We start from the raw sequence: 24,316 nt of genomic DNA, 5'->3' as shown, positions 1-24,316 counted from the left end.
TCACATGATCACCATTTTTCACCTTCCCAGCTGGCTTCTGGCAAGCAAAATCAGTGGGGAACCACGTGATTCACTTAATAGCCATACAATTCGCTTAACAACCAGAGCAAAAATGGTCATAAGATCGGGTTGGATTCGCCTAATGACCACATCACTTAGCAACCAAAATTCCAGTCCCAATTGTTGTTAAGTGAGGACTAACTTTATTTATTTATTTATTCATTCATTCATTCATTTTTCAGATTTCTATCACCGCCCATCTCTCCCAAAAAGGGGACTCTGGGTGGTTTACAATCAAATCACAATTAAAACATATAAATTACAATATAAATAGATCTATAAAAATAAAATAGATATAAAATATAAAATCCAAGCAGCACAGATCTTGTTTGTTGGGGAGAGATCTATGATAGCCACCCCCAAGATGAACTGGTGGCCCTCCCACCCCAAGCGAGGTGGCAGAACCAGGTTTTTAGGTTCTTCCGGAAGTCCGGGAGCGAATGGGCCTGTCTCACCTCCGGGGGCAGAATATTCCAGAGGGCAGGTGCCACTGCAGAGAAGGCCCACCTCCTGCACCCCACCAGGTGGAATTCCTTTACCGGCGGGGTTCGTAGCATGTCCTCTCTGCATGACCAGGTGGGGCGGGTCGATGTTAGGGGGATGAGGCGGTCCCTCAGGTAACCCGGTCCCACGCCATGTAGGGCTTTAAAGGTGATAACCAACACCTTGAATTGGACCCGGAAGCAAACTGGTACCCAATGCAGCTTGCGCAGCAGTGGTGTCATGTGCCGATCTTGGAGCACCAATAACTGCTTGCGAGGCCGCATTCTGGACCAGTTAAAGCTTCCGGATACTCTTCAAGGGTAGCCCCATGTAGAGCACATTGCAATAGTCTATGTGGGAGGTGATCAGGGCATGAGTGACTGTTCGGAGGGCGTCTCAATCCAGGAAAGGGTGTAACTGGCGCACAACACGAAGTTGCACAAAGACCCTTCTGGCCATGACTGCCGCCTGCTCTTCAAGCAGGAGTCATGAGTCCAGGAGGACCCCCAAGTTACGCACTGGGTCTGAATGGGGTAGTGCAACCCCATCCAGAACCAAAGATGATAACTTCCCGGACACAGAGGAGCCATCAACCCACAGCCACTCCGTCTTACTAGGGTTCAGTTGAAGCCTGTTGTTCCCCCTCCAGACCCCCACAGCCCCCAGGGACTCAGAGAGGGCAGCTACCACAGCCAGGATGGAGATGTATAGCTGAGTATCATCGGCATACTGATGATACCTCACCCTGTGGTGACAGATGATCTCACCCAGCGGTTTCATGTAGATGTTGAATAAGAGAGGAGAGAACCGAACCCTGCGGCACCCCACAGTGGAGGGGTCAAGGCACAGATCTCTCCTATCACCACCGACTGGGACCGGTGCTGGAGGAAGGAGGTGAGCCAGCATAAGACTACATCACCCACCCCCAACTCCCTGAGCCGACCCAAAAGGATACCATGGTCGACGGTATCGAAAGCTGCTGAGAGGTCAAGAAGAGCCAGGATGGATGCACTCCCTCCATCCCGCTCCCGCCAGAGATCATCCATAAGTGCAACCAATGCAGTCTCCGTCCCATATCCTGGACTGAAAGGGGTCCAGATAATCCGTTTCCTCCAGAATCCTCTGGAGCTGCAATGCAACCACTTTCTCAACCACCTTTCCCAAAAAGGGAAGGTGGGAGACAGGGTGAAAATTGCCCAGTATAGTAGGGTCCAGGGATGGCTTCTTGAGGAGGGGGTGTACCAGCACATCCTTGAAGGCAACCGGAAACTCCCCCTCCCTCAAGGATGTATTAACCATCGCCTGGACCCAACCACAAGTCACCTCCCGGGCTGATTTTACCAGCCAGGAGGGGCAAGGGTATTTGACCACTGAATGAGCTTAGACTTCAGTGGTCTTGCAGGGAGGGGGGAATTTAGAATTTTTTAAAAAGTAACTTAGATCTAGAAGGAATTTTTAAAAAGCAGGTTACTTTTCCACCCAAAATGTTCTGTTATCTCCTTCTTGGCAACTAATCCCTCTGCACATATACAGTATATATGAGTTCACTTTTAGCAGGAAGGATATTATTCCTTTCCGTTGTTGTTTTCTCTTTACAGTGTTGATGAAGACAGGAAGAATGCAAAGTTGATTTTAAATTCTAAGAAGGTAGCACAAACAGTGGGTGGAAGCGAGACGAGAGGGGGAGAGAGGGGGAGGCTTCTGACATCTTAAAGGGTAACAGATTTATTGTGGCATAAAGTTTCATGGATGTGACAGTAAATCGGCTACTCGTAATGGGCTGCAAGAATTTCCTTTGTGTGTGGAGTTTAAAGCATTCTTAAGTCGGCTTTTTCCTCCCCCAATTGTGTCTTCCAAGTGCTCTGAAGAGACATGATAAGTTTCACACATAGGTTTCTTTCACACTCAATATGTGTTTCGCACTTGTGTCTCAGCTTTGCAAAAGGCAACAGGTTGATCAGACGGAGGCCATTTCATTTCTGAAATGATAAAGCACTCCCACTGTATTTCAGATACAAAATTAATGTTGATATTAAAGTGAAACACTAGAAAGGTGAAATGTAAATCTGTTTAACTAAATCCTGAATGAGTTTCCCCAATTCATTCGTGGGGATCTGTCACTGACATAAAGATTCCCGGTCAAGGGGGAAGATGTGATTTTTAAGATCTGATTGAATATTAAAACCAACATGGTTTTAGTATTTCCATGGAAGTATGAGGATCCCCTAGGGCAATCTTTATTTGAAGCTGGTGATTAGGCAAATGGATGTATGTGATCCCAAACTATCATTTCTTCTGTCAGTATTACTGATGATTAGGGCTAATGTTCGTCTTTTTTCATATTCTTTCCCCAAATGTTTCACAGGACAAATGACCAGCTTGTCGCATTCCTGTCAAGATACCGCAACATGAACTTCTTGAAGTCACATGGAAGAGACAACGCAAGGTAACGGCGCCTCTCTTCCATATCTTGATGAGATAATGAAAAAAATGTGTTGTTATTTGGGGGTGTTCTGGGAACTGCAAAAAAGAAGCTGGGTTGGATTAACCAATCCCATAAGAAGGAAATGGAAAATGTTTTTATTTGGGATATGACCCATTTGATCATTGGTCCTCAAACTCTATAACTGACCAAATAAATACAAGGGGAAGGTGTACATATCACAATTGCAGATGACGTTCAGCCTGAGAAGCTAACCCTGTTTGTGACCACAGCGATGTAGATGAATTAAATCTGCTTATTAATTTAGCGATAAGGAGCACTGATGAGGCCACTCTTCTGCAGAATAATTGTTTGTGGCTTTAATAGATGGTCTCCCTCCAGAATACATAAACTGTTAATTACATCTCAGGACGTTGCTGGGATAGATGAATGTCCTTACTTTCCATAGCAATTTATGTATTTTTCAGAACCACTTCTCTTTATTTATTTGTTTATTCCATTTCTATAGCCACCCATCTCAGAGTTTAAAGAAAAGACTCTGCAAGTGACTCTTTTCTTTAAACGTTTTATAAAAAGGGGTTTTCGTGTTTGGTTTTTTTAAGATTCGTTGCAAGCACAGCAGAAACAGCACACTTAAAACAAAAAAGGGCCCACCAGCAGTTGTGAAACTCCAGAAATGCACCCCATTTTACAAATCAGGAGGCACATTCTGCTATTTTGGAAAGGGAAATGGCTAAATGAAAGACTAATATGCCTTGGTATAAAAAAACCAACCAACCAACCATCTTCTTTGGCCAAAACTTTAAGTCTGCTCCACTTGGAAAATGAATACGTCCATGTAAGCAGAAATTATTTCCATCTTCTGGTTGTTGAATATACAACCCAGTAGGAGAAATGACAGCTTCTAACAGACCCAAATGTATTGTGGCAACTCATAGAGTCAAAGAGTCAGAAGGGACTTTGAAGGTCATCAGCCTAATCTCTAGTTTGGGTGGGCAATTTTTATCAGCATCATTCTTTGTTCTTGCCCAGTAGGGCAGGTAAACTCCTATCCCCCCCCCCCCCCCCCCCGTGGCCAAACCTTACAAGAGTTTGTGGGTTCTCATGATTTTTTCCATGAGGGGGGTTGGGTTGTTGTTGTTTTTTAAGTCAACCTCTCCCACCCACTGTATCATCTGGCTTTTTAGCAGATCTGAAACAGGACATCTCAGAAGAGGCTTCTGGGTGACAAATACTTTATGGAGACTGAAAAACACAGCATTGCTTCTGACTGCCAGAAAGGGTCATGCTGTGAAACAGCCTCCATCACCATCAGTGGGGTTAATTGCATTTTTTAAAGCCAGATTCAATATTCTCCCATCTGAACTACTCCAAGGCAGGTACAACAAAGTCCCCATAGCTGAGCAAATCTGCCCATGAGGCGAAGAGGAAGCAGAAAGCATTTTACATGTACTGCTACACTATAAATTTTATAGGGATATCAGGTCAATTTACATTTTGCCCCTAATAGAAAAACTCCCTGGGTATCCAGATAATTTTTACGTGAACTATCTACTTCAGGATTTAAAACCTTACATTACGTGTGCAGTTGCCAAATTCTGTGTTGCTGCAATGAAAATAAGACAAATCCAGACAAAGAAATAACTCCCTATTTTAAAACGTACTTTTAAATTTGAAATATTTTAATTGATAAATTGTCAGGGGATATATATTTTTACTTCTATTTTATAATTTCTTACTGTATAATTTCTAATGTTTTAGGCTCACCCCATAAGGTAACAAAGGCATCAATACAGTAATGGCAGAGTGAATGCTGTAGTTTATTACTGTATTTCTTGATTGTACTTTGTTTTTTCTTTTAAATTTTGCTGGTCATTGACCGAAACTAACAAAATACTAAAAAAAAAAAAAAATACCATCAGTGGGGAGATGACCCAACTGATATAGTTTGCAAACCCTGAAGAGAAGTGTATGCTCGGAGCCCCAGATCAGGCACAGATTTCGTAACAGCTTCAGAAAGCATTGATGCTTATAGTTTTTATGTTACTTCCCTTCCATGGGTGACCAGAGGGGCAAGTGACATCACAAGCATCATGGCACCATCATGGCTTCTATTGGACCCCTCTGCTCCACATCTTCCATAATTTTCCTTCTCTCCATCTTCCCTGTGATGATTGAAAAGTCAAAACTATTTTCAGCTCAGATGAGGGCAGAGGTTCATTCCCACAGCTTGGACTCAGCTTCTGTGTTCCTTCAAAGTTAGACCCAAAGCTGGACTCTCTACTTGGACACAAAAATACGTCCCTGTATGAAATGTTCGTACTACGTAAAAAAAAAAAGGTTCTTATTATATGCCCTTTTAACTCTGCTTTTCTGTGCTCCTTGTATCCAAGGAGATGTCTGCAGAGTGCTCAGTACAATTAGGATGTTAACATGAAAATTCAGACATTTCCATTTATGTTGCGAATATTTTGAACTGATTGTTGTACAGAATGGGCTTCTGTAAAAACTGGGGCTGTACAAAGCTTTGCAGGGGAGCCCCACTTGTTATCAAGCACCCCTTGGAAGCTGCCTCATGAAAAAACAGAACACCCTCCCCACTTCTGCAACATGGGTCAGATGAGGGGAGCCAAGAACTGAAGTACCACATTTGGGCAATGCAGCCTCCCACAGAAAATGTAGTTCCACTTTGCCAAGTCGCATGGAGAGTGTGCAGATGTCACCCTGGGTGACTGTGAAATCGTTCGTGTCAAAATTCCCAGCAAGTTCATTTAACCCCACTCCCTTCTAGCACTGAAGATGTTACCTAGCTGGGTAACGAAATGTCTGCAGGAAAATCACCAAGCTCAGAGAACACCAAGCACTCCATATGTAGGAATATAGAAATCTCCCTTATCCCGTATCAGTCTCCTGATTTATCTGAAGTTAATGAAAATGGAACTCACCATAAGTGACATTTGTAGCATGCACGCTTCAGTAACGATTTGGGAGCTGTGCTATGGCCATTTCCCTGTGGGTCCACCCTGACTGGCATTCCCTCTTCCCAGTTTCAACCAGGAGGTTATCCCAACCTTACGTGGAAAGACTGAGGACCAAACCCGCCCTCTTCAGCATGGAAAACAGATGCTGGGCTCGAGTTCCGGTAGTTAATCATCCTGCTAGCCTGAATTGGCCTAGCCACTAAATGCTTGTGTATTACTGTAACAATGAATTACTCACTCAGTGCCCAGTACTACTGCATATTTACCTAAAGCACAGTTTATTATCCCTGTAGCCAAGTACTTTAGCCTTTTGGTGCTACAAGCATTCATGTTCTCTGCAGGGTTTGGTGGCGTTACATGAAGTTGACATCCCTGCCTCCCCCACCCTCTCTCTTATTGGGAATTTCACCCTGCTGCTCATGTCAGTTAACTGAGTACAGTGGTTCCTTGAAATGCATTTAGCTGCAGACATCCGTGCTTATTTCATTTGGGAAGCAGAATGTGACAATTGCAGGAGTGGTGTAGCCCTTGAAATATTAGCACGTTTTAGGGAAAAAGGAGGTGAAGATGAAGACGAATGCAAGGGCCTTTAGAAACGTACCTACTTTACAGAGAGTGTTCCATTACTCTGTGTTCCCTGATATAAAAGCAGCTGGTTTGCTGTACTAAAACAATAACGCCTTTATTGCTTGTGCTTTGCACCATGCCTTCCTTGGCTCTTCTGAATTCTGCTCCATTTAATGAACGCATTTCTGAAGTTGCTGCTAGAAGGAGAAATGGGTCTGCTGAGAAAATGGAGTAAGAAGGATTGGCTGTCCTGTTGGAAAATAAATTAAGTTTGGATTGTTTAAAATCTAAATTTTCCTTCCTGGAACGCTGGGCAAGATCCTTCGCTAAGAACAGAAGCTCATTTCTGGATCTGTCACATCAGCCGTTCTCGACTTGGGTGTCCTCCAGCTGTTTGGAGAATTCTGGAAGCTGAAGTCCCTACATCTGGAGGGCACTCAGATTGGGGAAGATTCACGTAGGTGCCGTTTGAGCAAACATCCTCCAACTTTGAGGTGTATTAGAATTTACTAATCATTTGACTCCTTAGAATGAATTCAGTGTTAGGATCGCAACGTTCTCTCTTCTGCACCAGGGTAATATTAAGTCCCACTGCTTTATTCCACTGTAGCTTCTACCTTAGACCACATCCTTGAATATCTAATTATGACCTGTTTCGGCTAGAGTTGTCTGCCCACTGCAGTTGGCAGCATATTGGTCATGAAAACCAGCATGCCTACTTCTGCTGTTGATAAAAACACTCTTAGATCTGCCCTTTGGGATGAATTGCATTCTCTGCAACCTGGTTCAAATACTGTGCTAAACCATGGTGCATTAAATAAGCCTTCACTGGCTGAGCTAACACAACAACATGCTAAACCACAATTCAAACTTTATAAACCATAGTATGTGTAAACTATAAAGTCATAGTATGGTTTAATGAGATGTAAGGACCCAACCTGGTTAGCTGGTTTGAACCCCCTGCAACTGGCAAGGGAGATGCTCCCATTCTTGGTAGAAGAAACTCTGAAATTCAGATTGCCATTTGCCAGTAATATCCCTACTGGAGTTATGCAGCTCCAGATTTGGCATCCATTTAGGATAAAACAACTTTAGAAGTTCAAGGCCCTGATTTTGACCGAACTCAGAAGTTATAAATATTCTGAATAAACGCATGACACGTCAGTTGTGAAATGGAGTGTGCAACACTCTGAACCTATTTTAAAATTAATTGCTCTGTGAAAAGAAGGGCTGCTGTGTTTACATCTGGAAAATTACAGATGAATCTCTGCTGGAAACGTGTTGGTAGGTGGAAAGTTAAAGCTAAATAAGAGATCTCCTCAAACTGTTCCGGAATTTCATTTATTTATTTTCATAGCCAACATGGTTCTTTGGAGGCTGTATGGAAAGAGGACTGACTGCCTCGCTAAAGAAGTGACTACTGTTTTTTCAAGAAGCCCATCATCCCCATCCTGAAACAGATGTTTCCATTAATTCATGCTAGGCTGGCAGGAGGAAACTGGGTCTGGAAGTCCAACCTTTTGGAAGGGAACCAGATTCTAGAAGGGTTAAACAGTCCATTTTGTAGCATCGGCACAAAACATACGTCAGCAGGAACAGTGACAACCCATTTGTTTAGAAAAGGCTCCCAACAAATCTGTTTGTTGTTAAGGAGAATGAAGCAAGGCATATGAGTCTGTCTTTCGGCCTTTGCAATGTCACTTAGACGTCATTGCAACAAATCATATTGATTAATGTCAGAAGATGAATATTTAATAGCTGGTGGTCAGAGTTGAAACAGTAATTTCTTTGTCCTGTTCCTTTTGCTGGAAGGACTTAGCAGAGATCAAATTTCAGCTTCTCCTTCTCCTCCTGGATTTTTTTTTTAATTCTTTTTCAGATTTTTTCAAATTGTAATCAGCAGTTACTAGTTTTGTAAGTGATTTTTATTCACCTTGATTGGAAACCAAGCAAACCCTCTGAGATGGCTCTACTTTCTTGTAACTGTCTAAAGTGGGCATGAAAATATAGAACCCTTCCCTTCACATCAGTGGGCAGTTTCTCTAAATCATCTGAGCCCCCAATATCATCATGTATTTTTAAAACACTTCTTAACCTAAAACTTAAGTTTTTAACTTAGATTTTTTAAAAACACTTTAAGAATGAGAACATTAGGTGAATCTATGGACCTATAATGCATTCAAAGTAAAGTACACCCACATTGGTTACCTTTCTTCCTCTCCTCCCACCCCCCAAAATAAAAATCAATGATATAAATCTCCATGGCCATAAATATTTGATTCTGCATAGAATTGACTCAATATTGTTCTTGGAGATCCTAGAACCTCTGCATTAAAATTGCAAAGCTTTTCCATTATCCTTTGTAATTGAATGTGAAATTAGAATCTTGTTGATGGATGTTTTAAAAACAAATAACTCTTTTTTTTAACTCACTTTTGTCTCCTCAATATCCTTAATGTGCCAACAGGTTTTGAGTGTCTAGATTGGGTTGGGTTTAATTAGATCCATGACGTGGTTCTGTTTCTTACTTGCCTTCCTTGGTTTTAAAAGGAAGTCTGTTTAAAAATCAGGCTGTTAATTGTCCGGACGGCAAAATTTCAGACGTTTGTTCTTCTCTCCCTCTCTTTCATAGCCCAGCCATTCTTTCTCTCATGTTCTTCTTTTTTGTTTCTGGTAAACCATTTTTCCTATGTTGTGCCTATTTTTTTGCCACTGGAAACATGTCATAAAATGTATTGACAGTGCAGGTTGGAAGACTTTCCGTTCGTTTTTTTAATTTCTTTTAATTTATTTTTTTAAACAATTTACGTGGCCGCCCATCTCACAGAAGTGACTCGGGGCAGTGCGCAAGCATTAAAAAAACACGATTCAACAGCAGCCATTAACATCTGAGGTCACAAGCAAAACCCAACATTAGCCAGCACAAAATTAATTCACCATAAATCTCCAGTGGGCCCATAATTCTCTAGACAAGAGCAATATTCTACTGCTCAGGGACTGGTACTATTTGGGGATAAGAAATATTTTTAAAATAAAGAAATGGGAAGGGGTACCATCTTGTTCTTCAGGGAAGCAAAATGTCCTTGGTTGACCCTGGCGTGATGACTTTCTCCCTATTTATCTTGTTTAACAAGTTTCCTTTCCTTCTCTTCCTTTCCTGGTAAGATACACCCCCAAAGGCACTTCCTAACCATTCCTTTTTTCTTCATTGTCCAGGTTTATTAGGAAACAAGGCCTCGACAGGCTGTTTCTGGAATGTGATACGCACATGTGGCGACTTGGGGACCGGAAAATTCCAGAAGGAATCACTGTAGATGGTGGCTCAGACTGGTTTCTGCTGAACAGGAAGTTTGTGGAATACATCACGTTTTCAACTGATGACCTGGTGACCAAGATGAAAAGGTTCTATTCCTTTACTCTCCTTCCTGCTGAGGTGAGTAAACTTACAGCCTTCTCCACAAGAATACCATCAAATAGCCAAACAAGATTCCATATCCTACAGCACATTTCCCAAGTGTCCAACACCATGGCTTATTCTTCTTTGAAGCTGTCCAATCTTAAAGTTTTGTTGGCATCTTAATGTATTAAAAATACTTTGACCTACTCCTCTGCTCTAAAATACTGAAATGGTACTAAAACAAGAACCAACTGATAACCACATTCTTCTTTGCTGTTTTGGCTTCTCAGCAGTAGAAAAATGGCAATATTTTGGCAAAGTCAAGGAAGTCCTTGATAACATTCCATCTCTGGGGTTTCTGTGAGCTTACCTAACCCAGAGGTCAGACCTTGTGAATTCCTGGTTTTGTGAGCTCCACAATCCTTGTTTGGTCACGTTGCATCCTGTAGTGACCGTACAATCTTCCCTTGGAGTGACCAGGATAATTCCTCATCCTGGGCATTGAATGTTTAAGAGCAGAACACAAGAGTTAGGAAATTATGTATTTCTCTCTCCCCACTTACGGAGAACATATTCTGTTTGAAAATGTTGTCTCTCCAAACAATTGTCCGGTCTGTGGTTGAAGATTATAATCGTTCTTATTGTTATGAACAATTCTAACTCTGCACGTGTGGTGTGGAAGTGGGAGCTCCCCAGCCGCTGCTGAACTAGAACAGCTGTCATCCCCATCCAGCTTGGCAAAGGATATTGGAATTTGCAGTTGAGCAACATCTGGAAAGCCACAGGACCTGCACCCTGATAGTGCAAATTAGCACACGTAAATGTTTTGACGAGCCATTCACCCTTTTGTCTTTGGAAATTGGATGCTGATGGTGATCCTCCTCCTCCTCCTCCTCTTCTTCTGCTTCTTCTTCTTCTTCTCCCCTCCTCCTCCTCCTCCTCCTCCTCCTCTTCTTCTGCTTCTTCTTCTTCTTCTCCCCTCCTCCTCCTCCTCCTCCTCAATGTATAAATGCCACTGTAGCCTACGGGGCCACACCAATGCCTGGGATTTCTAAACACTGAAATCTAATTTAAAAAAGGAAAAGAAAAAACCCAGCTTCCCTTCCAGATCAGAGTTCCTGTCTGCCTTCAAACAGCAAATAATGGCGTAAGCGTTGTGGAAATAATTGCAGGAGACGGCTTGCCCTTGGGAGGGGGCGGGGGGTGAGTGGCATAATTCAGCATGAGATCATTATAACCATATTAGAGCTTCCAAGGAAAACAACGATGGTGCTGGTCGAGGTTTTGGTTTTGTTTTGTTTTGGAGTTTGGGGTGTTTTTATTGGGGGTTTGTTTTTTTATAATATTTCTTGAAAATTATTTTGTTAGTGGACTGGTACGGCCTGCAGCACGGCTTTGGGAGATTTATCAGCAGAAACAAACCTTGGCTGTAGCTGAGCGGAGAGAAAGGGGCAAACCATTCAAAGCTGGAATAAAATGCGCATCCTCTGTTTCCTGTTCCTATTTAGTATTAATATCACAGAGCATTTTTCAAAATGCAGAGCTGAGAACTGCCGTAGATCTCCTGAGCCAGCATGGAATTGTTTTTATTTAGTATATTGGTTCAACACTTTTGTTCAATACCCTTTTTTTTTAAAAAAAAAAGAAATTTTATTATATTTTCAGAATAAAGATAAATATGAAAAGATTGAAAGAAAACTAAAAAATGAGAGAAGCTAAAAAGGGCAGAAACCAATAGAAAAAGATACAAAAAGAATGACTTCCAACTCTTGCCTGCAAAGATATACATGGGAAATAATCTTACTCCAATTGTTACTATAATAAACTATAATAAACCATTTCAACTTAATAATCAAAATTCAAAACTATAACTTCATCTTTTTTTCAACGGCAGACAAAAAAAACCCAAAGCAATTCTCTACCAGAATTATATCACACATATCTATAGTCGGTTTCACCTTCTCTGCCAAATCTATTAAATTTATTTTATTGTTCCCCTAATACTACCTTCCACCACTGTACATAAATATCTTACTCTTAATATATAAAAAAATACAAATCAAACTGTTATTTCAAACTAAATGTTCAAGAAACCTACAGTTTTGTTCAATACTGTTGTTTTAACATTTTAGTCTCTAGTTTTCCCCCAAGGGGGGGAAAAATCCAAAAGAATCAGTTCTTTTTCAAATGCACTGTATCGATAAAAGCCTTAAACTGGGAGTCCTCAAACTTTTAAGTCAGGGACCCCCAGGCAGGGGCCAGGGGGCACTAAGACCTTGGAGAGGGGTCAGATGTTTTTAAGACCCAATCAAGTTTGTAAAACTCACCCTAGGCTTTGCAGTTCACTTTCCCTGCACCACCAGTTGCAGGATTACAACATTTGGGACCTCCTGGGACACAGAGATTAAAATGTAAGGGTTAAAAGTAAGAGGGATACTTATTTCTTGCCCACCCCAATCCCTAATGAAATTGGTAGTTTATTCATCCAACAACTAAGTGATTTTACCGGCCACAGAAGATCAAAACATACTAAGGGTTAGAGAAAGAGAGAGGGAGCGAAAACATGGCTGGCTGGGGAATTCTGGGAGTTGAAGTCCACACATCTTGAAAGTTCGCAAGGTTGGGAAACACTGCTCTAGAGACTTGTCAGCGAGATATCCGTGTATCTCCACCACTCTCTGAAGATGGTAAAAGGTGAGACTGTAACTAAGGGATAGCATAGGAATGGATGCCCAAGATATCCACATAGGTCTGAAAGTCTGTGAAGAGCTGGTATCAACAATACTTAGATAGACCGTTGAGTAATTTCATTGACATACTCAACTGTATCAATGGCAACCGGATTTTTAGCATTCCTTCATTCTGTCAAGATGTACAGAACAATACTCAATTTCCCAATTTTCCTCCTCAAATCAGCCATGGGAGTAAGTTAGGAGTAAGTTAGAAAGAGAGAAGTAAGCAACCAGTGTAAAGTCACCCAGTAAAGTTTCGTCAGAATTTGAACTGATGACATAAGAACATGTGATAATACGCTGTAATTATTATTTATGGATACTAGAACAGACCTATTGCCCATCCACTGTTTTCTACTTTGAGAAGTAGGGATTCTGCAGAGCTTCCTAGAAGTTTCTAAAATCTTTGTTGAGGTCCTGGAGATGCTTGGGACTAGAGCTCACTGTATTAATTATATGTATTTATTTAATATAGTTTCCTTTAGCAAATGTAGGCACCTCAAAGTAGACCATACTTTCCATCCAAGCTACGGAACCCAGTCTAAGGCTAACACTGAGGCTGATGTAGTAGACTCAGCCATTCAGGCCAACAGGTTCTGTTTGTTCCTATCTCAAGAAACCTTGATTTTCCACGCCAGCTCACTCTATCAAAACTCTTGATTTTTTTTCCCCACAGTCTTTCTTCCACACCGTCTTGGAAAACAGTCCTCATTGTGACTCCATGGTGGACAATAACCTGCGTATCACAAACTGGAACCGAAAGCTGGGGTGCAAATGTCAGTACAAGAATATTGTGGATTGGTGTGGTTGTTCTCCCAATGACTTCAAGCCATCTGATTTTCACCGGTTCCAGGTGAGTTGTAGCCTGAATGGGTCCAGCTTCATAGACTTGCAAGACCAGTTCCTTTGGTTTAGGTTTAGGTTTAGGTTTAGGTTTAGGTTTAGGTTTAGGTTTAGGTTTAGATTTAGATTTAGATTTAGATTTAGATTTAGATTTAGATTTAGATTTAGATTTAGATTTAGATTTAGATATATTGGAGGAGGTTTTCAACAAAATAAAAAACAGTACAAAATTTAAGTTGAAAGTAAGAAGAATAAAGAAAAGTAGTAAGTCAGTGAAAAAGAAATAAAAAGAGAGAAGTGGAAAAAAAGAAGAGAAGAGAAAAGGTTGCAAAGAAGTGGCTCCTGATCTTCTTAACAGCAGTTATAAACACGTTTATATTTTACCCTCTCTCTCTAAGATTACATCATAATTTCCTTCTTCCCATAATTACCCTTTCTAATCATCAAATCCAAAAATCACAAGTTCATTTTTTCCTTTTTTTCAGAAAAGGTCCACAAGGATTTTCCAGTCACTAATAAATGTAGTCCTTGATCTTTCTCTAAGCAAACAAATTAATTTTGCCATCTCCGCTAGTTCCATTGTATTTACCAACCATTCCTCCATTGTGGGCATTTCAAAGGCTTTCCATTAAGTTCAAGGCCAGATCTTGAAAGAAAGTTGCTATGAATTGAGCTCAACAGATCTAGTAAAGGATTCGTAGGAATATTCCATTTTTCTCCCAGAATGCATCAGTCTGGCAGTTCTGGGGACAATAGGCCATTGTCCTGAAGTGATTCTTTTGGAACAAGGGAAGTGATTTACCAGGTTTCATTTGGGGTCTGGTCCTGAAAACAATGAGTTGAATAACCTGTTTTCTGTGTTCAAACAATACATTAAGAACATAAGTAATGCCCTGCTGGATCAGACATTGGGCCCATCTAGTCCAGCAGTCTGTTTTCACAGTGGCCCACCAACTTCACAAGGAAGCCCACTCCCAGCAGATGGCCTTCAGAGGCAGTCCCACCGTCCTCAAGGCTAAGTGCTGTTGATCCCCATGACTTTCATGAATTGGTCCAACCCTTTTTTGAAGACAGCCAAGTCAGTAGCCAGCCAAGTTAGAAGCCAGCATCACACCTCAGAGTAGCAAATTCCAAATTGATAAAATAATTTGGCTGGGTTTAGACAAGATGCTAAACTGCAAAGCCCCCTCCCACCCAAGATGAACATTAATCAAGCTAGCAAGTTGTACAAATGCAGCCACTCAAATTTTCACTGATCTGCCAAACACGTTGTGTGAACACAGCCAAAAAAGGTTCCATCAGGTCCTTGCCTGCCCAAATGAATTTTTCAAGGCCGTGAAAAGGTTTCTTCAATGTCTTTCTGTTTCTGGTAGTTTCATGGTCATATTTCAACCGTATTGTATGATAGACTGAGTCAGGGAGACCAAAATTCAAGTCCACCCTCAGCTGTAGAAACTCACAGACTAGCTTAGGGCATTGCAATCACTCTTGCTTACCCCAAACACCCTCACAGGGTTATTATGTTGGAAGGACCTTATATACATTACCATGAGTTCTCAAGAGAGAAAACAACAAATATAAATAACTAAAACTTATCTTATTTGTTGAAGGACAGTCTAACAATCCTTAAAACTAAAATATAGGAGAAAGTTGTTGTTGTTTATTCGTTTAGTAGCTTCTGACTCTTCGTGACTTCATGGACCAGCCCATGCCAGAGCTTCCTGTCAGTCGTCAACACCCCCAGTTCCCCCAGGGACGGGTCCATCACTTCTAGAATATCAATAGGAGAAAGACATTCTGGAATTAAAATAATATAATGCAAATCAATTTTCAAACAGTCCAGAAAACAGTATCTGATTAAACTACAGTCGTTTTTTCAAGATCTACTTGAAATCCAGTGTGGGGGAGGGTCAATAAACTTCTTTGGGAAGAGAGGAAACTTTCCATATAAGAGCCCATCACTGAAGCATTTTCAGAGCTTCCTTGATGTGCTAGCATGGAGGAAACTGCTCAGGACTAAGCAACTTGATGTCCTCCAGGTGTTTGGGATTTTAATCCCCAACAGCCCTCAGCAAGCATGGCCAACAGTAAAGGATTTCTTTTCTGAAAGTAAAGCCTTGTATTCAAGAACTCAGGTCTAATTTTTCCTTCTGAAACTTGTCCTTCGCCACAGCAAACAGCAAGACCAACCTTCTTTGCACGCAAGTTTGAGGCGGTTGTGAACCAGGAAGTCATTGCTCAGTTGGATTATTACCTCTATGGTAACTATCCATCTGGTACCCCGGGCCTTCGATCATACTGGGAGAATGTGTACGATGAACCAGACGGGATCCACAGCATTAGTGATGTGGCACTAACCCTCTACCACTCATTTTCCCGTTTGGGCTTGAAGAGAGCAGAAACGTCCTTCCATACGGACAGTGACAACAGTTGCCGGTAAGATCAAACGGATCTTCCTTTTCACCATGCAGTTCCAAACCACCACACCAACTAAGGGTTGTTCTCTGTGTGCCTCTGTTTAGACCAGGGTTTCTCAACCAGGGTTCTATGGAACCCTAGGGTTCCACGAGAGGTCACCAGGGGTTCCCTGGGAGATCATGATTTATTTAAAAAGTTATTTGAAATTCAAGCAACTTCACATTAAAGAGGTAAGTTTGATTCTTCATTTTTAGTTGAAGAATATCATTAATGCATATATACAGGCCTACCCATGAAACAAATATAATAATTTTGTAACTTCTGGCCTACCTTTGAGCCTGAATGTGCAGAGGTTCCCCCAGGCCTGAAAAATATTTCAAGGATTCCTCCAGGGCCAAAAGGTTGAGAAAGGCTGGTTTAGACAGTGTTGAGAAGGTGTGATCTCTAGATGTTGCTGAACTACAATTGCTAGCATCCTTCCCACAGGTGTTGCCCATCAGTGCCATCACAAGCATGGCCCCCTCTAAAACTCTTGAAAGCCAGGTTGCTGCATCCTAGGAGGGATGCTCTAGAAGATGGTCCAAGGTGCTGGGGACAGAATTTGAGCTGCCTTCTTTATTTTCTTCTCACAACATTTTATGTCAGTGTAGTGTTTTTTGTTTATTTGGTTTTTTGTTGTTGTTTGTTTGTTTTACATCACCTTCTCCATCCATTGAAGTCTGGGGCCCAATCAGCAGGAGCATGTGAGATACCAATTTCCATAATAACTTCCTGGGAGTATTTTTGTTGTTGTTGTTGTTGTTAGAACTGTGTAGAAAAAGTCACCTGGAGTGTGTGTGTGTTTTTGCCTCCCAAGTCTCAGGCAGTTAGATGAAAGAGCATGGCCTTGGAGATTTCTTTCAAAAGGAGAAGAGAAATTTGCTGAAATTTAATGATAGACTGTGATGTTCTTGGCCTTGTTTGCTCCCAAGATGTCCAGTCTTTCACTGTGCCTTCATCTCTCTAGCAAGCTGCTGTATCCCCTGCTTCTCTGTGCTTTCATTAAACCCAGAGAAAGTCAGCCCACAAACAAAATTCTCAAGCATCCTGCAAGTAAGAAAGAAAAGACAGCACAGAGGAAGAACACTTGGGAACTGCAAAACTGATTTCAACCCAGGGTTGATCGCAATGGGTCCGTTTTCTCGCTTTGCGCTCTACATGGGGCTGCCCTTGAAGAGCATTCGGAAGCTTCAACTGGTGCAGAATGCAGCTGCACGGATAGTAAATAGTGTTGGCTCCTCGGCACATGTAACATCACTGCTACGTGAGCTGCATTGGTTGCCAGTGTGCTTCCGGGTGCAATTCAAGGTGCTGGTTGTCACCTTTAAAGCCCTTCATGGCTTGGGCCGGGTTACCTAAGGGACCGCCTTCTCCCAGTTGTTTCTGCCTGTCCAATTCGATCTAGTAGGTTGGGTATGCTGCAGGTCCCGTCAGCCAGGGAGTGTCGGCTGGCGGGAGCTAGAAGGCATGCCTTCTCCTCCGTAGCTCCTGCCCTCTGGAACATCCTCCCTCCAGAAATTAGGATGTCCCCAACCCTGTTGGCCTTTCGTAAGGCCGTAAAGACCTGGCTTTGTGCCTGGACCTGGGGCCTCGAGCATGTGGATGGTCCCATCTCTTGGCTGTATTAATATCTATGCATTGCTCACTTGGCAGCCATATATATTTATTTTGTATTTATTTTATATTTTAACTGTTTTAATTATAATTGTTTTAATTGTTTTATGGTTGTATTGTTGTATTGTTGTAAGCCGCCCAGAGTCACTTGTTGAGATGGGCGGCTATAGAAATCAATCAATCAAATAAATAAATAAATATCGGTCCAGTTTTCAGGAAGTGAGCCACCCCTTCCTGCAGGCATTCAGGACAGAGCACACTCTAAACCAGGGTTTCTCAACCAGGGTCCCGTGGCACCCTCAGGTTCCGTGAGGGGTCACTGGGGGTTCCCGGGGAGATCACGATTTATTTAAAAAAATATTTCAAATTCGGGCAACTTCACAAGAAAGAGGCAAGTTTCATTCTTTATTTCCAGTTTAAGAACACTGTTCGTGCACATCTACAGGCCTACCCATGAAACAAATAGAATAATTTTGTAACTTCTGGCCTCTATTTGAGCCTGAATGGGCAGGGGTTCCTTCCCCGAGGCCCGAAAAATATTTCAAGGGTTCCTCCAGGGTCAAAAAAGGTTGAGAAAGGCTCGTCTTTTTTTTTTTCTTTTTTTTTGCAGCATGCATCATTGCTTCCCCCTTAACCTGCAGCAATTGGCTTGGGAGCATGACTTCGCATATTTCAAAGCTTTTCGCTTATCTCCTTTGATAATACTTGTTCCTTGCCCCCTCTCACTCTATCCGTTTACACGTCTCTTGTCAATTGGACACCTTGCACGTTATTTTCCTAGGAAGAAGGGGAACAGCGCTGCAAAAATCAGCAGACTGGGCAGTCTGCGCCCTGCCTCATTCCTTAGGTCTGGGGCCCAGGGGAGGAGGGAGATGCTGAAAGCCCTACAGTTGAATGTTGCATTTCGGAGTCAGTGTTCTCTGCCTCCTACAAGTAGGAGTGACTTCAGGTCAGCCTACGAGGCTGACAAAGGACTGCAGTTAGAGAGGACTAGCTTGCGATCAAAAGGCCGAGGCGCCTCCTGCAGGTTGTTCTTGCCTGCACTTGAGGGCTGCTTTCCCAATTTGTGAGATGTTGATTTGGTCGGTGCAAAGGTTCGTTTTTATTTGTTTGTTTGTTGGTTGGTTTGTTTTTTATTTATCTGATTTGTCACTGCCCATCTCCTCCCGTCGGGGGATGCTGGGCGGTTTACAACAATCGATTAAAAACAATAACCATAAAACACACAGAATAAAATACAGTAATAAATAATATCAATAAAGGTAAACATAAAGAATCCAGGTGGTGAAGAATCTAAAAGAGTCCAAGTGTGGGAGGAGTGGTCTTTAGCAGCCATCCCCATGTAGATCTATTCCCCTCTCCACCCCAAGCGAGGCGGCAGAACCAGGTCTTCAGACTCCGCCGAAAGGCCAGGAGCGATGGGGCCAATCTCACCTCCGGGGGCAGCATGTTCCACAGGGCAGGCGCCACTGTGGAGAAGACCTGCTTCCTGGACCCTGCCAGATGAAATTCTCTTACAGACGGGGTCCGCAGCATGCCCTCTCTGCACGATCGGGTGGGACGGGTTGATGTAATGGGGGAGAGGCGGTCCCTCAGGTAACCTGGCCCCATGCCAGGTTTGATACCAAGATGCTGTTCAAAGGTGACGGGAACAAATCCTCCACATGATATTGAACTGGATGCTGAAGAATTAATGGGTCCTGCACAAATGTATCCTTTGTCCAAATCCCACTGATAGAATTCCACATCCCATTGATGGAATTTCCTTCCCAGAGAGGCTCAACTGGCACCCACATTAGCATCATTTCAATGCCAGGGGAAGATCTATTTTCCCAGGCTTTTAAACTGGTTTTTAATGGTACAGGTAGTCCTCCCTTAACCACCACAATAGGGATTGGAAAATTGGTTGTTAAGCGCTGCAGGCGTTAAGTGAGTCACCACGTGACCAGACCTGATTTTACGACCATTTTTATGGTGGTCATTAAGCAAATCATGGGTTGTTAAGCCAATCACTGCGGTCATTAAACAGATCCAGCTTCCCCATGGACATGTTTTGCCAAAAACTGGCCAAAAAAGTCATAAACCACAATCACCTGACCACAGGACACTGCAACTGCTTGTAAATTGCCAAGTACTCAAATTGCAATCACATGACCACAGGTGATGCGATGGTTTGCCACGGCCATAAGTGCGAGTACAGGGTCTGAAAGCACATTTTCCGACACTGTCGTAACTTCAGACCATCGTTAAATGAATGGTCATTAAGCGAGGACTACCTGTATGTTAATTCATATGGTTTTGTTTTTGAGTGCCCACCTTGCAACTGCCTAGTTTGTATAGTGTTTTTATTTTGCCTTTTGTTTGATTTTACCGTAGCTTTTATTCCATTTTTTTAGTGTAATTTATTGTCAACCATCTAGAGAGCTTCAGCCATCGAACAGTTTTAAAATTTTAATAAAATCAGATTGTCAATTTGAATGAAATTTGGGGTCACTGTCATCCCTAATATTTCTTGCTTTTTGTGACCATAAAAATTCCTTCTGCAGCTGGTCCACCATTTCCCAATTATTGTTTTAATTAACATTATTCTTTCTTCTCCAATCCTTTGTTTTTTCCAGCTACTACCCAATGGGCCATCCAGTTTCTGTCCACCTCTATTTTCTCGCAGATCATTTCCAGGGCTTCCTCATCAGGCACCACACTACCAATTTGGCCGCCAGTAAGCTGGAGACGTTAGAAACATGGGTTATGCCTAAGAAGGTGTTCAAGATTGCAAGCCCCCCGAGTGATTTTGGAAGGCTTCAGTTCTTGGAGGTACGCATTGCTCATCTGCATTCTTGGAAGTGAAATTAGTTCACTTGAATCCCTATAAGCACCTAGTTAGGGGGCATGGCCTAGTTTTGAAATGGATGGTTGGGTTCTTCCACTTCTTATAACAAAATGGGTTACTCGTTGTTGGTTACTGAATTAGCCCATTTTTCTGAAGGCATACTAGCCATTGAAACCTTAACTAACCAACTGACTGGTTCGCACAACAAGCTACGGTTAGCATGCTATTTGAACATGTTTCCAAGTCTTTATCCTGCCTGGTTCAGCAGCTCATTGCCTAAACAAAGCCAGATGTCTTCGTTCCTCGCTTGTTGAGATGGCTCGGAGGCCAAGGAAGAGACAAGATGGCTTTCATTTAACTTGCAGAGTTCCAAGAATCTCTCGCACTAAACCGAATCAGGAAAACAGGGAGGGGGTGAAAAGGTTGGTTCCTGGCCTTGTTAGCAGTTGCAATTCATCACAGAGAAGAAAATTAACTAAGCAGCAGGCAATTAGTGTTCCCTGTGTGAACGGAACCATCCCTGTTTATGATGAACAATACAAACTAGTAGTCAAAACATCATTTGTCTTGGCCAAATGGTGTGCCAGTCTAGGAGGGGGCCAAAGAGAGGGGCTTTTCAAGCTGCAAAAACTGAATCAGGAGCCAAAGGACCTGGTGATGGGACTGAGGAGAAGAGAGGACCAGACTTCTCAGTGAGGAAAAATATATTAGGCTGAATATCTTGGAAGATATTTATGAAAATTTGTTTCCGTGTCTTGACAAGATTTCCTGAAGCTCCTCCATTAATAAGAGAGCAAATACAGACAACCTGAACCAGCTTTCTCCAATTAAACACCCTCCAGATAAACTGAGGAGTTACAGCTCCCAGAATTCCCCTCCCAGCATGGCAGCTATTCGTTATGGCTACAGCCCAACCACATCTGCAGCACCAGGTTGAGGAAAGCTGGTCTGAACAGTGGCTTTCTGGCCAAGGTTCTCCTCTCAAAGAAAGCGAGGACTTGTGTAGTTAAATGAAGTTGAGAGCCGGTGGTGTGTATTTCCATAAGTGATGTGCTCCTGGAAAGCAGCCATCCCAATATTTCTTGTACCTTAACTGGAGAGATTAATAGCTTGTAGAAGAGGAACAAGCCCCATAACAATTAGAGGTATTGATCTCAACCCAAACCAAAAGCCAAGAGATGTCTAGGACACATCCACTTACAAAGTAAAGAAATTTCTCAGTTGCGTAGTTGTAACATGTGTGACATGCAGAACTTCAGCAGAAACATTATTGAAGCCAGTGTTGTATAGTGGTGAAGGTGTTAGCCTAGCAGGGAGGGACCCAGGGTCTAGCCCACCTTTAGCAGGGAGGGACCCAGGGTCTAGCCCACCTTCAGCCACAGATGTTCCATGGGCCAGTCCTTCTCTCTCAGCCCAAAAGCCAGTGTGGTGAAGGGGATGGACAAAGAGCAGGAAGATCCTCAAGTTCTAGTACCTCCTCAGCTACAGAGGCTCCCTGGGGGACTTTGGGCCCCTGCCTCTCTCTCATCCCAAGGACCAGTATGGTGGACTGCTGAAGGTGCTGGATTAGGAATGTGGAGATCCAGGTTCTAGTACCTCCTCAGGTACAGAAGTTCCCTGGGTGACCTTGGGCCAGTCACACTCTCTCTCAGCCCAAACTACCTCACAGGTTTGTCATTGTGGGGAAAAATAGGAGGAGGGAGCAGGTGATCACTCTGTTGAAGTTCTGGAGGAAAGGTGGGATATAAATCTAATAAAAACGGAAGTGAGGTTCTAAGCCGGTTTGTGACACCCCAACTGAAAGCAATGCCACTCGCTTTTTTCAGGATCCAATCTGACTGTGTACCTCTGTTATTACTGGGCTTGGTCGAATGGAGATCCAAATGTGGAGTTAAACATACTGTATACTTCCAGAAGTCCACCTGAAACCCTGCTTTGCATTCCTATTGATTCTAAACAGGGAAACTCACACACTACTCCCCACCAGCAAGTAGTTATGTGTATGAGAGAGAGATTCTATATCCCTGTTGAGTTTTGCAGGGTTGTGATGGACAAAATCCTTCCTTCCTTCCTTCCTTTTTAAAGCTAGACAGTTTGGTGACCACAAACCCCACTGGGCAGAGCAGTGATGATGGCACCTAAAATAGAATTCTTGATGGTGTGTACATTTGTGTTTATATATATATATATGTGCTTTGCAGAACAGCTTCATTCCTTGTACTCCAAATCCCAGTTTTCCAGTTACTTGTAATTTATTGAAAGGTCACATGTGTTCCTTATGTGTTCCTCAGGCTATTCTATCTCATCTTGTTCCTTCATTTATCCACTTTTTTTTTAAATGTATATTGCTAATCATAGTCTATGCCAAAATACACATTTCAAAGTATATGGGGTTTTTTTTCCTCAAAAATAACAGTTGCTAAGTTTAGCCATTTTGATGCTTTTTTGGAACTGCATTGGAAAGAGCAGTCCATCAGTCCTTTAAACTATTGTCTCCAGATGAGGAGAGGATGTCTGGATTGGGTGAAATCATGTTGGCTGTTTCAAAAGTCCAGTTCCTTGAGCATTCTTAGATTCACATCTTATGTGTTAAGAAGTTCACTCTTTCTTTCCACCTGGGGCAAAGAACATAGAAGGCCCTACTAGATCCAACCAAGGACTCGCCTGGACCCTCTGGATCACTCACCAGCACACAGAAAACTCATAAGATGGATCTGTAGCTGAAAGCTTCCACTTTTATTCCCAACAGCTGGTATTTAAGAGTTCATTTAGGACATCATAGACAGCCATTAAGACTAAGAGCCACTGATAGCCTGACCCACCATGACTTTTAGTCCCTTTTAATCGTCTTCTTGCAGTCAAGCTCAGGTCTTGATGAATTCCTGCCTACACCGCTGCTGTTTTCTTGGCAATAGTATGGAAATAGTTAGCCATTGCCTTCTTCCAAGCTACGTTTTCAACTTCTCAGTGTAGGCTACAGCCCTTGGGTGTCTCCCATCCAAGTACTAACCAGTCCTGTCTCTGCTTAGCTTTTCTGAGATCAGCCAAGGTCAGGCAGCTGCCGCCTGCAGTTGAGATAGATCCTTCTAAACCATGTATTTAATGCTAAAACATAATAATGATACTAGAGAACCACTGTAATAGAATCAGAGCATTCTTTTTGTAGTTCTAAATCATCATCATGTCCAAAGCATAAATTGTGTCCCAGAATGGCCAGCTAGGGGAACTTCCCAAGTATGAACAGGTACTTAAAATATGTTGCCTGTGGATTAAGAGGTAGAAAATAGTCTCAAGATTAGTAGCCACTGAGTTCCTGATCCTCTGAATAGGTCCCATCCCTTTTTTTAAACCCTCTAAATTGGTAGTCATCTCTCCTTGGCGATGATGGCCGATGTCATGAAATGCACTGAGGTTTTGAGGTCGGCGAGGTAGAGCGGACACCACAGTTCTTCTAACCTGTCATTCTTTGAACGTCTGTTGAACGGCAATTTACGTTGGCCGTGCAGATGGGGAAGTGGCGAACTTGTAGCTCAGCGACGTCTGAAGGCTTCCCACCAACCGTTTCTGCCCTGCTTGCAGGTGGCACTTTCCCTCTTCTCCAACAGCTGGTTGCATTTTGGCCCCCTCCCTCCTTGAAATAAGAGAATGGGAGTTTATGAAAGGGAAAGGGAAAAAAACCTCCCAAAGATTATAGGGACCATCGTCTTCCAAAATGTTCAGTATAAAATTGGCGTTCATAACCAGAAATAACTCACTGCAATTAGAAAGCAGTGGGTAGGAGAAAGTTTTCCCACTCTAGAAAGAAGCAATCTTTTGCTTTCAAGCCACCACTGAGTGAAGTTTCAGGATTATGGGGCACAGATGGGCTGGTGGATTTGAGAATATATATCCCTGGGTTTGGAGAATCTT

At 42.5% G+C, this 24,316-nt stretch overlaps 1 protein-coding gene across 1 annotated transcript in view; it reads left to right on the top strand.

Moving 5' to 3' along the window:
* The window catches only part of XYLT1 (xylosyltransferase 1), a 159,273-nt gene that overhangs the window by 124,006 nt on the left and 10,951 nt on the right, over positions 1-24,316 (top strand). Inside the window, exons 6-10 of the mRNA XM_063314624.1 lie at positions 2,909-2,989; positions 9,751-9,967; positions 13,340-13,516; positions 15,680-15,942; positions 20,196-20,391. Coding sequence (XP_063170694.1) covers positions 2,909-2,989; positions 9,751-9,967; positions 13,340-13,516; positions 15,680-15,942; positions 20,196-20,391 — 934 coding nt within the window. The remainder of the gene's footprint in view (positions 1-2,908; positions 2,990-9,750; positions 9,968-13,339; positions 13,517-15,679; positions 15,943-20,195; positions 20,392-24,316) is intronic.

The sequence above is a fragment of the Candoia aspera genome, chromosome 14 (assembly GCF_035149785.1).
Source record: "Candoia aspera isolate rCanAsp1 chromosome 14, rCanAsp1.hap2, whole genome shotgun sequence".
Lineage (NCBI taxonomy): Eukaryota > Metazoa > Chordata > Lepidosauria > Squamata > Boidae > Candoia > Candoia aspera.
The sequence above is the reverse complement of the archived record's forward strand: the minus strand, read 5'-3'. Positions and strand labels throughout refer to the sequence as shown.